General features: G+C 36.4%; 1 protein-coding gene across 1 annotated transcript; it reads left to right on the top strand.

The window, feature by feature from the left end:
• The first annotated feature begins 10149 nt into the window (after positions 1-10149).
• On the top strand, positions 10150-14288 carry LOC140232383 (uncharacterized). The gene is made up of 4 exons (XM_072312510.1): positions 10150-10632; positions 12328-12457; positions 12841-12908; positions 13775-14288. Exons 1-4 carry the CDS (start codon positions 10293-10295, stop codon positions 14026-14028), a joined length of 792 nt encoding a protein of 263 aa, XP_072168611.1. The 5' UTR covers positions 10150-10292; the 3' UTR covers positions 14029-14288.
• Positions 14289-14312: the final 24 nt, after the last annotated feature.

The following is a 14312-nucleotide window of genomic DNA, read 5'->3' as shown; positions in this document are numbered from 1 at the left end:
GACATTGGTGAGATGTCCGCTGGAAAGGCTGTAACGCAGACATTACAGTACTTCTAATGCCTTAGCCTTCATGCATCATTATTCCGATGCGGTTGTATTTCACATCGGCCTTCGGGATAGCTGCGTGAAGGGCATACCCCTCTCTAAAGTCATGATAGTGAGGGTAACTGTAGCGAATACATTCTAATGCTATGGTCAGAAAATTGGTCAAAAGGAATATAGACTTCCACCTCTGTGGTCAGAAATTGTGCATGCTATCTACAGCGTTCTCCATGGCATAGCTGTCATTACAGTAAAAGTGTTTTATTATAACGTCGGTCCGACCACAGGGAAACCCACTTGTCGTCGCCAATATCATTTGGCCTTGACATGAATGGCAGTCATGTCACTTCCGGTCTAGTTTCCGCAGGTACTGGCTACTGGGATACAAAACATGCGAACTGGTTTTTAGAAGCCTTGTTTACGTCACCGGCGTCCAGCTAACCGGCAAATCTTAATACAGCTTGAACTCCCAAGTTCATTGAAACTATCTGCCAAAAGATAAAGATCCTTCAAAAATCCTAAATCACTACCAAAATTCAATCATCTGTTCTTTGTATCATTATCCAATTTTGCTGCAAGTTTCGTTTAAATCCGATCACAACTTTTTGAGTTAATTTGCAAATTGACAAACCTCCACATTCCTTTGCGGGGTTAACATCAGATTTGTCAGCCACTGAGTCATATTGCCCATCTATTGTAGATGAGAGCACATCCAACTCACTTGTTGTTGGTTTTTTTTTTTTTCATCGTTGGACTTCTCCAAAATACTCTCATCATAGGACAAACAAGAACAGGAGATGGGCGTATACTATTATGAACTTTAGTGCATGTGTCTTCGCTTTGTTTTGTTTTATTTGTTTGTTTGGTTGTTTTTTGGTTTTTTTTTTTTTTTGCTTGTTTGTTTGAGGTATTGTATCCTTGATTTTACGTCCTTGATCAAAATCAAATCTTGGATTTAAATACTTCATTAACAAATGATTTTCCATGTTTCATGTATTTTTGTTTTTTTCAGGTAAAGTATTGTAATATACAGTCTACATGTCTTTGATTAGTCTAGTGACAAATTGAAGAGTCATTGTTGCGGTGGTTGTAGAATTTCACGGCAGACTGTATTTAGCTTCCCTTTTTATTTTATTGTCGTCATTATGTACAGCATCAACACGATGTGGCAGGTTACAGTTTCAAACATCAATCATTTCCATTGAAATCGTGTCATTAAATTTGCGAGCTACATATTGGCGAAAGTAGCACATTTTATATTCCTTCAAGTAGGAAAGAATATTAAAGATATGGATTTACACGAAATTTTAGAAAGTCATAATATTTCACCGCTGAGTGATACGCTTTGATTATCTTAGATGGTCCTTTGCAATAAGAATCAAAAATAAAAGAGAGAAATATGTTATCATCTGCTGCTTTTTAGAGGAAATACAATATGGATTTTTTTTTTTTAATATGTTGGACGTTGGGGGTCGTGGTAGAAATATCAGTGAGATAGAAATAAGATATGCACTCCTAAATCTGAAAAAAAAAAATATTTTGAAGAAAAAACAAAATTTAGACTGGCATAAATTATGCAATGTTCTATTCAAATCGATTCTTAAAAATCTACTCTACATAAAGCTTCGTTATTTTGAATACAAAATTCTACACTGTTATAGAATTATCGGGTTAATGACTTACTTTTTGCCATGGGAAAATCTAACATAGACCTCCACTACATTTTGTTCGAGATCCTCAGAAGGAAGTGTACATTTCTTTTGGGAATGTGATGTTACACAAAAATTTTTGTCTCAAATACAAAAAAAAAATCGAGTTACAGAATAAGATTGAAATACCTAAGAGTACCTTTATATTTGTTTCTATATAGAAACCATCAAATATCACAGTGTTGGAGTTTCTTCATGCAAATGTTTCAATTTTTATTGCAAGAAACAAGAATTAATTACTATATTTTTTTCTCATTTTATCATCTTATCATTTCTTCAAGAAAACAAAAAAAACCAAAAGGTTTCGTATCCCATCATAACTTGAATTTCATTCATATCACTAATGTTTATAGCTAATGAGTTATTGTCAGATTTTTTATCCATGATATAAAAATAATGTAGATTGATATTTAGTCGTACCTAAATGTTTACACGTGAATATATTTTTAATAAGTAAAATGAAACAGTTTTGTGAGTTATACAAAATGCCTCAAAGAAGAAATCCACTCCAAAATTAAGCTTCAAAAGCAATAAAAAAATATTCCCTACAGAATGATAGAAAAAAGACAAAATCGGATAAAGTTTTAGATTTATACAGCTTGGATATAAGATTTTTGTCATTTCTGTGTAAGAAATGAATCAGACAGTCTGAGAGTATAACATCGTCAACTTGATGATTTGAATGTTCAAATGAACTGGTCAAGAAAATGTTTTACAAAAAAAAATCCATGAAATTTCAAAATGTCATATTTTACTTTTTTTCTCTTTTGAAAATATTTATTTTTGGGGTCGATTTCTTCTTTAAGTCTGGCTATAAAACAACTTAAAGAATGGTACCATATTCATCATGCTTTGTTTAAGAATAGAGTATATCAGTGTGAAGATTTTCTTCAATGACAACTTAATACGTCTTGATAGAAAAAATAGAGGCGACCATTTCCATTGTCCCCGTCTATATAGTACATCAGGTTTTTATTTACGGTGATTTCAGTTCTTCAAAATATTGAATTATATATTACATAGAAATAAGATGTTAAAGATAGTTAGGTTGACTGAACGATGGTAAAAGAATAAAATGTTCGTAATGTGTATGTACAAACTTTAATAATGTCTTGAGTGAGTGCAATACGTTCATATTATATTATGGAATGAACTAGGGTTAAGGAAATACAGATACGACGGAAAATGTATCATTAAGGTTTTAATAGTGCCAGCGCAGCACTTCCGCAATAAATTATATTACTATGCTTGACCTATAGGAAAGGAAGTTTATGATTGTAGATTAAGATGAAGAATACACTGCTTTTGTTCTTTATGTAAAGATAGTAATTGGGAATATTATTACAATGACCATTTTATTGCAAGAAACATTCCTAAGCTGCCAGAGATTCGGGAAAATGGTGTCTGCTTAGACACTAGTGTTGTTGTTGTTTGTTTGTTTTTTGTACATTATATTTTATGACGTTTTAAGTCATGACAGTTCATTGCCTGTTTTTCAAGAGCTTTGGTGTTAAATAGAAGTACTTTGTACAATTGTTTTGAGATGTATATTTGCTTCGATGAACATTGTACAAATGATGTAGAATGATAGATATTCCAGTTGGAATATACAGCTGTACGATGTAAATTTTTGTGAATCGATCTGCACAACTCAGTCACTGCCATTTCACTTTTATAGTGCGTCAGTGTCAGGAGTTTTGACTCACTTTATACAAGTTTGAACACAAAACAGGATGAAAATTGATAACGATATTATATTGCTGTTTTGTCATGTCTTGTCTTATCTCGTCCCGTCTTGTCTTCGATCCTATCTGACATGTGTGTGTTTTGAACTGTATTCATGAGCAGAAGCACAAGTATTTGAACTATAGTGTGCATATTGTAGGTCTACAAAATACATTGTATTTTTGTGTCTACTATAGACTTTGATTTGCATTTTGATCATGCTGGTTGGAATTTAAATACGAAGAAAAAAATCAGCCATTATTATGGAAGACGTAAAAACAAGGAGATTCTGTGGAGATGTTAATAGGTTGGATGTGTTTGCATAGTTCCATAGCAATAAAAATCATTTCTTTGATATAAAGAGAGCTAGCGGTGATAAAGATACAGTTTTTTCTATCCTTTTTTATCGTTGTTCAGAACAAAATGACTTTGTGAGACTGGCATGAATTATGAATTACATTTGCTTACTTGGTTTTCTTATAATTAACAAATTCACTGGGTTGGAATGTTAAAAACCGTTTTGAAGAAATACGGAATATCTGTAAAGTAGCATTGATGGGAGCTTACGTTTAGGGTTGCAAGTACCTCCAATTCATTGTTAGTACATTGGTGCTAAAACGAAACGTTTAGTGCAGGCAATTCCTTATAGGTCCGGTACGTTTGATGTCTCAAGAGTCTAGATACATTGTGTTTTGTTTCTATTTATCTTATTTATGTTTTTTGGTCGCAATGAATCTTGTTCATCTTTTTCTTGTTTGAAAAATTCATCCAAGCACAACGGCAAGGAAATGTTATTAACGTTGTGATATTGTATGTCATAGTTCGTCATATCGAATGATTTGTATTTCTCAACGAGTTACCATGAGCAACGCCCATCGACGCATAATTTGTATTATAATGTGCATATCTAACTTATGGTTCTTTCTTCTTATTTTTTCGTCTCCTTTCTATTGACGTTATACAGTCTTTCACTCTCATACTGACCACCCCACAGAGTCTTCTTGGCGGTCTACTTCTGTTCCTTGTTTGTTGAGGAATATCATTCATCATTATCGTCAATAACCATTATTTATTTCATGTTACAACTATGAGTGTGTGTCGAAATACCTGCATTCTGAATGTTCAAGTGATACTGTGGAATAAATTGCATTAAAAAAGGATATCCATAATGTTACGTATTTCATTTGAATTTCATTGGAAACATAAATCTGAGAGGTGATGAAGAAAAGAATCCAGTGTGTGTGCTAAAGATCGTTTGTGTCTTTGTTTGCGATATTTAGCATTATCCTCGAAGTTCGCTTTACCGTCTGAACGTAACTACTATAAAGAAGGCGAGGGAAGGAATATGCAACCTATCTGGTTACAATGGTTACTCAATGATAACGTCGATAAGGAGCACTTTGTTTAGGAATAACCATGGCTAGCAAAAGAAGAAATGTCTGACTCAATTTTCTCCATCCAAAGATGCATTTTTTTTAGGGATGAAAATTTGTCATTTATCGACGACTGGAAAACGTGTTTTAGTCGAATCGTTACATTTAATCAATGTAATATAACATCACTCCTTAGTTATTTCTTTGATGGTTTGTTTTCATTATCTTTTCAACCAATTAAGGCTTTATCCAAACAAAACATCAGCCACGGCTTGCAAAAGCTCTGAGTTCTTCGCTGCTAAAGTGATAAGTGTCTAATCACATGCATGACATGGTTGTCAAAGTTCCAAAGCCTTAATAGTAGAATGAAAGAACCATGCAGATAGCCTATTTAAAGTGCAGGAGATTTTTTTTTTTTTTTTTTTTTTTTTTTAGCGTAAGCCCTATATACTGTTTGCATGGTAAGTCATTCGGTCTTGATTGTGTTTGATTTGGTCAAGAGTAATCAAACCTCATCTTTACCTCTCTCTCTCTCTCTCTCTCTCTCTCGCTTTTCTTGGTTTGTTTGATGAAGAAAGCATTTCGCATACTCAGTGGGCTGAAAAGTCGAAAATTTTGGATGGTTTTCGTTAATCAATTGACCTAAAGGCATATTAGAAATTTCTTTGGGCAACTCTTGTTTCAAATTGTCATGCCATTTGTGAGGAGCAAACGCGATTTGCAACTCCCCATATTCATGAGAACAATATACAAAAGAGAAATTTCTGCCAGACAAAGGACTGTGCCGTGGAAATGTTGTGCTTTTATCACATGGGGGTAACCACCACTTACGCTACGTCTAGACAGAGACGTGCACAGAGTCCGAAGGCCACTTAAAGATGTTATTTACCATTTGCAGATGAAACAAATATCCAGCCTTAGTGCTTCAAAATAGTTCTGAAATGTGAATTAGGGATAGAAACAGCCAGTGTAAAAAGGTTAATCAGTGTAATCAATGTAAAGTATTGCAAAATATACAAAATGTGAATAAAAGTTACCTTAAACTTGTTTGTAGACCAAACCGTCTCAGTAATAGTTTAGTCAGAAATAAGGAAATCGCGATATCTCCTTATATTAGGCTTTACTGCAAAACTTTTATATGGTAGGATGTTTTGTGATATTTACTGACTTACACATGCTTCAAAAGTGATAACTCTATGGATGTTTTAAAATCACTGCTCCCAATGGAAGATAATACCTTTAATGTGATTTCGGAACGTCAGATTACCTGTCGTATTGCATGCCGACACCTCGTTGACAATGCTTTTCCTAGGCGTCATTCAATAGTTTCAGTCATCGTTTGTTTATCCGATCAGCTTTTTTCTTTTTCTTTTTTTACCCTAGACTATTCTGTTGCTCTCTTTCCTTCCTTGCATCCAAGTAGCAATGACTCTAAACCTATACGCAGTATTTACGTTTCACAAGCCTTGCCACATGATTGAACTCAAACTGTTAGTGTGCACAAAGTGCAATAGATCGTTTCCATGATGTATTCAAGTTCTACTGCATAACATGTCCACAAAACAAACAACATCAAAGCTTGTGAGAGGCTAACCCAACGTTACAATATTTCTCCCTTTTTTCCTATCTTTTTTTGTTGTTGTTGTTGTTGAAGAGGATTGATAATATTCCTGTGTTAATTTAAGTCAGACGTGAATAGAATAAACATTGTGGATGCTAGACAAAGCACTGTCAGTATTTGATTATGAAATCATTTGCTCTTAATACGTCGGGGTTGTCAGTATAAGCAAATATTTGATATTGATATACCTTACAGCCACACGTATAGGTCAATGGTCAATTTTACAACGCATTTCCTTCTCAAACTGTTTGATGGACTGACATCAATTATTTACTGATTGTCCACCTGCTGTCGTAAGTTCTTCATAGGTGTACCAACTCATTGCAGTGTATCACAATAGCACGATCATTCTCTGGTGACGAGAGCCTTGCAGTGTAATTTACACTACACCACACTCCACATTTGAGCATTGTAGTTATGGAGCATAATCATCCGTGACAGACAAAATTAAAGGAAATGTGTGCTACGTCGTCATGTGGTGAAAAGTAACCAGTTGTTCAAGGTATGACGAAACAATGATACCATGTTAATCACTTTAGATATCAATCGAAAGAATCTATGAATGCTCACTAGTATTTTCCAAACATACTTTGGAACCTCATAGATCATAAGGGGATCCTGAATGTTTTTAGGTGTTTTTTGTTTTTTTTTTTTTGCTGTTCTTCTAGCAGTTTTCTTTTTCACAAAAGCCTTCATGGTGTTGTGCTAGATTGACATCTACGTATCTATGAGTACGCTATTAACATACGAACACAATGAAGAGCTGGTCACTAATATATTCTGGACCTTATACTTTCATTTGTCTCCTATCAGTCATGTCTTGAGTAACTGTTCCTTACTTGAGAGACTAACTTGCGGAGATAAATACGAGCACTTTAGGCGACACAGAAAACGCCATATATAGCGTAAGTAATGCAAGGGTTGAGTAGATTTTAAAAAGAGAAACTCCAAATCGGCTTTTGAAGGAGTACAGTGTTCTTGAAAGCCACCCAAGCGTGTATACAGTACTTCCTTGTCCACAGATATTCAGTGCAAACCTTTTCAACTCGAAAGGCAAACTGAAACCCAAATGTACTGTGCGGATTGAGGGAAACGTCATATACACCTGTATTGTGGTAGATAAACACGTAGCGAAAGTTTGAGGAAAACCTGACAATCTGTTACAGCCATCGCTGGATGAGACGACTGCAACATTTCGTGACGTCACTCAAAGACAACGATAATCATAAAGAAATTATATACTGCACTTCTCTATGAAAACAAAAAAAAAATCAACATACATTTACTTTTCTAGCTTAATGATGAGCACTTTGACTTAAGTCTTTCTGAAAGGAGGACGGGGGGTAATGATGCCTCTAACATTACAGTAACAATTAGTCGAAGAAACGTTTTTACCAGCTCATTGAAACAGAGAGCAAACTGTAGCAGGGGGAAGTCTCCTTTACTGCTGTGATAGCACTACAGTCCTGATTACTGCATACTGTGTACATGTAAACTCTCTTTTGTCAATGCACCTGGCTCGGCGGTGCGGAGCATGATTTCCAAGGAGAGCAGTAGTTCTTTCTCCATCTGTCTATGGTAACACCTCTCTTTGTTTTACACACCCTTAATCATACTCGCGGGGAATCCCGGGCACTCGTTGACTTGCGCAATGTCTCTCAGAGTCGGGATTTACCTCAAACGTGCCATGTACAACAAGACGACAACACATATCATGGATTGAACCAGGGAGGTGAGAAGGTAATGTGGATTGAGTGAAAGCAGCAACATTAGTAGAACACATCAGTGAAAATTTGAGGAAATTCGGACAATAAATGCAAAAGTTATAATGTTTAAACTTTTCATCCTCTGATTGAGGAGACTACTTGAATTTATGACATCACGTGTAGACAACAATAAAGAAAATATAAGAAAAATGAAACATGATTTCACTTTTCTATCACAATGAAAGAGCACTTGACTAACTGCTCTCAGAAAGCAGGGGGAATAATACTACTACTCATGAAAAATGATTTTCTTTTTGTGGAATTTCCTTTATATTTCCTTTTTTTTTGTCCACACCGCGTGATGACGGGGGTATTGTTATGAACTCTTGTATCCAATGTGCATACAATGTGCATACTTTCATACTGCCATAATTATAGTGGGTAGCTTAGGTGTATCTCTACCATGGGTATGCTCTATTTGTATACCGATATATCGTTCTTCGATCCAATCATTGTTCATATCAGGATTTGTTTTTTGTTTACTGATTGTCTACAAATTTTGTTCTACAAAAATATATTCAGAACATATTATAGCAGGAACAACATTCAAACGATATGTAGAACATTAGAAAAGACATTTTGTCATTGCTATAAAAAAAATAGTATTTAACATGTCTTATATCAACGTAAATAATCAAACATCATAATATTATAGGTATATATCTTGGTAAATGTCAACTGTGAATGCAACTAATAACACTGAACTGAACTATGGCCAGCGTTTCGATTCTCGGGAAATTTTCAGCGCCACACAAGCAGACAAGAATTCAATTTAATGTACACAAAACTGTTAATATTTCTTTTAAGAGTTAAAGGATTGCCAATTCGTCTGGTATGTGCCTTAAAGGGACTGTACAGTACTGGTTGAGGTGGGGATTCATATTTTGAACATTCCTAAGTGAGATAATGAAAAGCCTCTTATGAAATATGAAAGAGCATGTAATTTTAAGAAGAAATCAACGTTTATTTGATGAAAATTGGTTTTTAAATGGCTGAGATATCTAAAAAAGTGCTAATAATAAAAGGCGACATGCCACAACTTAATTAGGATCTCTTTGTTTCACCTTGTTTTTGGATATCTCAGCCATTTCAAAACCGATTTTCATCGAATAAACTTTTGATACCCCTTAGAACTGCATGCTCTTTGACATCTCATAGAGTGGTTTCTGAATATCTCGCAAAACGTTAAAAGCTCAATCCTCACCTCGACCAGAACTGTACACACCCTTTAATACTAAACATGGGCTCGTAAATTGACTATTTTCAGCCATTGTTCGGTTCTTCTATATGACAATTAAATTGCCGATTGATAACTGCAGAAAATATACGTTAAAAACTGCAGCTGCACTGCAACATTGTAAGCCTCATCACACTGGAAAGGACATTCCCAGGTCATACTTAATAACCTCTGGCAGAGAGCCTGATGTGTGTATGCCATGTCTGTGAATGCGTGGTATGTACGTTTCATGTGCGTCTACACCGCTCTTGTTATACCCTGGTAAAATAATAGACTACAGTGAGTTCCTGTGTACTGCTCATTTCCTGAATGTAGTGGTACTACGATGACAACGGTTGCTGGTCCATAATCATAAATTTCTTTGGGATTTTATCTGTCAGTACTTGGTTCCTAAAAGTGATATAGGCATAAGATAAGTCCAGTGACAATCAGAAGACTTTACTTTTGGACGAATACATAGCAGACATCGCCATGCAACCTCACAGAGCAACGGCGTTGCACACGAATCATCTTGTGAAATCCCCGTAGCAGTGAGCTGTGGGAAAACCCAGTGCCTAAAAATAGCAGCAGATTGAGAGGAGATTGCGTTGGTTTCTTAAGAGCTCGTATTTGTGTCGTCCTTTCAGTGTTCAAGAGGTCGAAGATTCGCATTTCGATGCCCCGTACCTGAGCTTTGTAGGGTTCAAGTGTTATAATCGTGATTACAAGAGAGTTCATGCGACGTTTTCTTCGGATTATTTCTCATCTTTCAGAGGTTACATTGCTGGAGAGTTGGTTTTCTCGTCCGATCCTATCCCTAAACATCTTTAACAATTGATCATGGCGCATAGTAGAATTGACGAGTTGCGGAGTGCCATATTCAGCTACAAGCCAGGATCGACTATGCGAACAGCAAGGCAAAGACCCCAACACCCACCGGCACGACTTCGCATAGGTCTGTTTGGTCCACCAGGCGTTGGCAAGTCAGCTTTCATCAACTCTGTTCTGTATGCCACGGGAGATACTTGGGACAATCAAGCCCCCGAAGGGTTTGCTGAGGAAGCCTCGAAGACCCGGGCCCTCAACTCCTATGACATCTCGGACTTCATCAGCCTAGTCGACAACCGAGGCATGCGGAGCCTCGGAGGCAACTTCATGGTTGAACTGGGCAATCAAGTTGGTAGGTATTTTCCGCAGGGTATAAAGTTCAATATCGGACATACTGTAAAATGATACAGTTTAGAAACATATAAGATTTCGCATATAATGTTATATTTTCAAATTGTGTTATGATGGCATTACGCCAAGTGGAAATCGCATATTTGAAGAAATTGTGGTCAATTCATCAGTTTTGATCTGCTCTATTTATTAAGCCAACGTGAATATGAAGACAATTTGCCCTTCGACCTCAAACTGCAGGCAGGGTAACCTGTGTTCTTTGGACTTGGAAACATATTTGCCAGGGTTTATCATAAAATGTAGCCGTGTGCTCATTCGGGATCAGAATGGAGAATGATTGTAAATGCAGTCTGAGCTATATGGCCTCGTTATAATCGAAGCTATGAGAGCTAGATCTAGATTTTATGTAACAAATGATATTTAAAAGGTAGGGCATGAATAAAAGCTCATGGGCCTATGTACACATCCACAACAGTCTTCTTAGACATTAAATAGAAATCCATGGTAATTGCACTATGCCATATCGCTTTCTGGAATATCTTTATCGAGCGTATACCTATTGAATGGATATTCTGCGGAATTTTAAAGTTGAAAAAGAAAAAAAAAATAGGAATAGACACATGCTTAATACACAAGAAAGCCCCGTCTCTAGTGTAATCGATCACTCACAAGTGACATAATATCTATAATCATATAGAAACACCCTTAAAATTTTTTTCTCTCTTTTTTGAGGGAGTGAAAGAAAGGTTTCATAATTTCACAATCAATCTTGGTTCGTACAAAAAAAAAAAATGATATGCAAATCAAGCTTTCAACCAATATCTTAGCGTTAAACAATGAATCAATGTAATTTTTTTATGTGTTTGTTTTTTGACAAGATTCAACCACTGATGGAAGAGTTTCGACCTTTAACTGTTTAATTCACTTCAAGAGGGACAAATATTCTCTGATAGTTTGTGTAAAGGCCAATCATAGCCACTGGAGATTGTACATGGGGATGTTATGATATATTGCCCCATCGAATAAATATCATATGATATACATGCATTGTGTGCTATTGTGACTACATCTCTGTATAATGAGCACGTAAATCAAACTAAAAAAATCAGTTTTGCATATTTCATGTTTTCTTATTCTATAGATTCAAGTCACCTTGAACATGAAGTGGCATCTCGATCAGTTGATGACTAGTAAATGTGTCAATGTTTTGTAGGCAATTCCACTTCGCGCATGAGCAGAAAATTGTCATTTTTACCAACAGGCATGTTGGTATTCAAATTTACTGAGATAAGCATCTCAATAATGATTATTGACGTGATTGACATTCTCATAAATGGTGCTTGTCAGCACATCCACCTTACAGAAAGGCTGGTATTTTGTCCTTTTTTAGTATTAATAGAAGAGGTTCGATACTGTAATAAATTCGATATGGATGCTTTCACAAGTGTTAATGCTATCAACCATCCCCTCTGCTTACCTGGTCTACATACATTCATTCTTTGTTGAACAGGAATGACAAATTTCATAGATTGCCACGTCGGGCAGGCTTATGCAGTATGTCATTTTTTAAGAAAAAAAAAAGGTAAAGCACCTAACTAACTGAGAAAAAAAAAAGTCATGTGCACCACTTTGCATATGAGCTAACTCCGAACTGGCTTATTGTGAATAAGGAAAGTTGTGATGTTCATTTGCGCAGCCGGTGTATACGGTGACGGACATGAGGTCGAATGGGACAGCGGGTTCTACAAGAGGTTGGTGTCCGGACTGAAGCGAACTTTTCTTTCGTCTCAGGACTGCGAAATTCACACCTGTGTTCTCGTCGTTAGGTAAATATTCCACCATACACATTATAATTTTCTTTTTTTTTCTGCAATGATTTTTTTTTGGGGGGGGGGTGTTCATTATTATCATTGTTAGTACTTGTCATTATTTGTTATTAAATGACAGAACTGCGTGATCAATAATAAATCAATGCTACTTTGAAACAGTTGCCGCGAAGAACTCATTTCAGAGACGCCAAAAGACCCTTCACTTTCGTAAGTGTCCAATAATTGTCGATTTTATCAATTAAAAGAGGTGACACTCCATAAAAGAATGCAACCACACCTTATAGGTTATTTTTTGTTGTACTTACACCTTCCATTTGGAGAATCGAAAGTATTTCCGGATAAGGGAAAATCAATTTATGTATATGGTTTTTCTCTTACAGCGCAAGGAGTCTGAATATGCAGCCGCAAGATCTAAGAGAGCTTGTGAATACAATTCAACAGATGACAGGTACGTATTTTGATGAAAGACTGTCTTCAATTTGAGAACGGGTTTCTCATTTCATTTCCCTTTATCTTTCATAATTATCTATAAAGTTGCTTGAGGAGTTTACGATGCGGAAGGAATACAATGTTTATCATTGCTTTAACTTATGCAGTGGCATTATTTATATCATATGCAGTGTCTGGGTATGTCTATGAACTCTTTGAATTTTGAAAGGGCTTAATTCGACAAGAATTTTGATTGACAGTTTCTGCGTGCAGAAAATTAGGTAGAGAACAGATCCAAATAAGGCTACCCAAGATCATTTAATCTTGGTTAATCTTGGATATTACTACATGCACGGAAAAAGAGGGAGAAAAAGAGTTGGTTAACGACAGAAGTGAAATGTCTTAGTCAAATGTCGCAGAACTTTAGCTTTAACTGACACTTTCTGATGTTAACTTAGTTAAGAAGGTGTCGTGGGAATAATGCTATAATGCACAGGTGTGAGTGTGTCGCTGGAGATGCAGTGTGCTCAAGGGTATATACAATCGTGCGACATTGCGAATACTTGAAAGTGAGCTTCATCTCCACTTGAACGTCTGATTACGAACTGAAACCTGACTGTTCACCGCTTCTGCTTGGCCGTATTCTTGATCCCATTATGTAAAAATTTGATGTTGTGAACTGATAAAAATTGGAAATATATTTCGTGTGCAAATAGAGTCTAAGGTTAATCCTCAAGGTGTGTGCGCAAGAGCAATGTACTTCGTCAACATGTTGCTGATGGGCTATCCATGTGGCGGAATATTTTAACTGTGTGAGAAAGTGGAGATGTAAATGGTAATCGACTGTTTGTTTGTTGTTTATTTTTTCTTGTTCACATTTACTAGGAGAACCCCCAATCGTGATCATCACAAACTGCCGTAATCCACATGTCAGAAGGGATGTCGTGTCGACGTTCCGCGTCGGGCTACAGGAGATGGGCATCAACTACCTGTTCGAGATCGAGAACTACACCATCGAGTCGCACTTCTTCGACGACAAGAAACACATCGACGCGCTGGAGGCACTGCGACAGTGCCTGGTCGTCGGCGACCGTGTTATGAAAAACAAGGAGGCCAGCAGCAAATGCACGATTCTATGAGATGTCCTCTCGAATGGCCGGAAATGCAGTCGTGCATTTTTTTTTTCTCAATGCCTGACATGTCTAATGCAGTTATATCTCATATCAACCTTCGGGTTGGCTGGAATAGAAGTGCATGAGAGGTAATAGTACACTCGGACACTCGGATGCTAGTCAGACAATGTCAGAAATTGTGCATGACAGAGCAAGCTTCATAATGATTATTATTAAAGTACACGCAATGTGGTAATGTTGATCCAATGCTGCTTATGGCACTACCAAAGGGGAAACCGGATCACCGAAAT

Source organism: Diadema setosum, chromosome 8 (assembly GCF_964275005.1).
Source record: "Diadema setosum chromosome 8, eeDiaSeto1, whole genome shotgun sequence".
NCBI lineage: Eukaryota > Metazoa > Echinodermata > Echinoidea > Diadematoida > Diadematidae > Diadema > Diadema setosum.
Note: the sequence above shows the minus strand (reverse complement) of the source record. Positions and strands in the feature narration are given on the sequence as shown.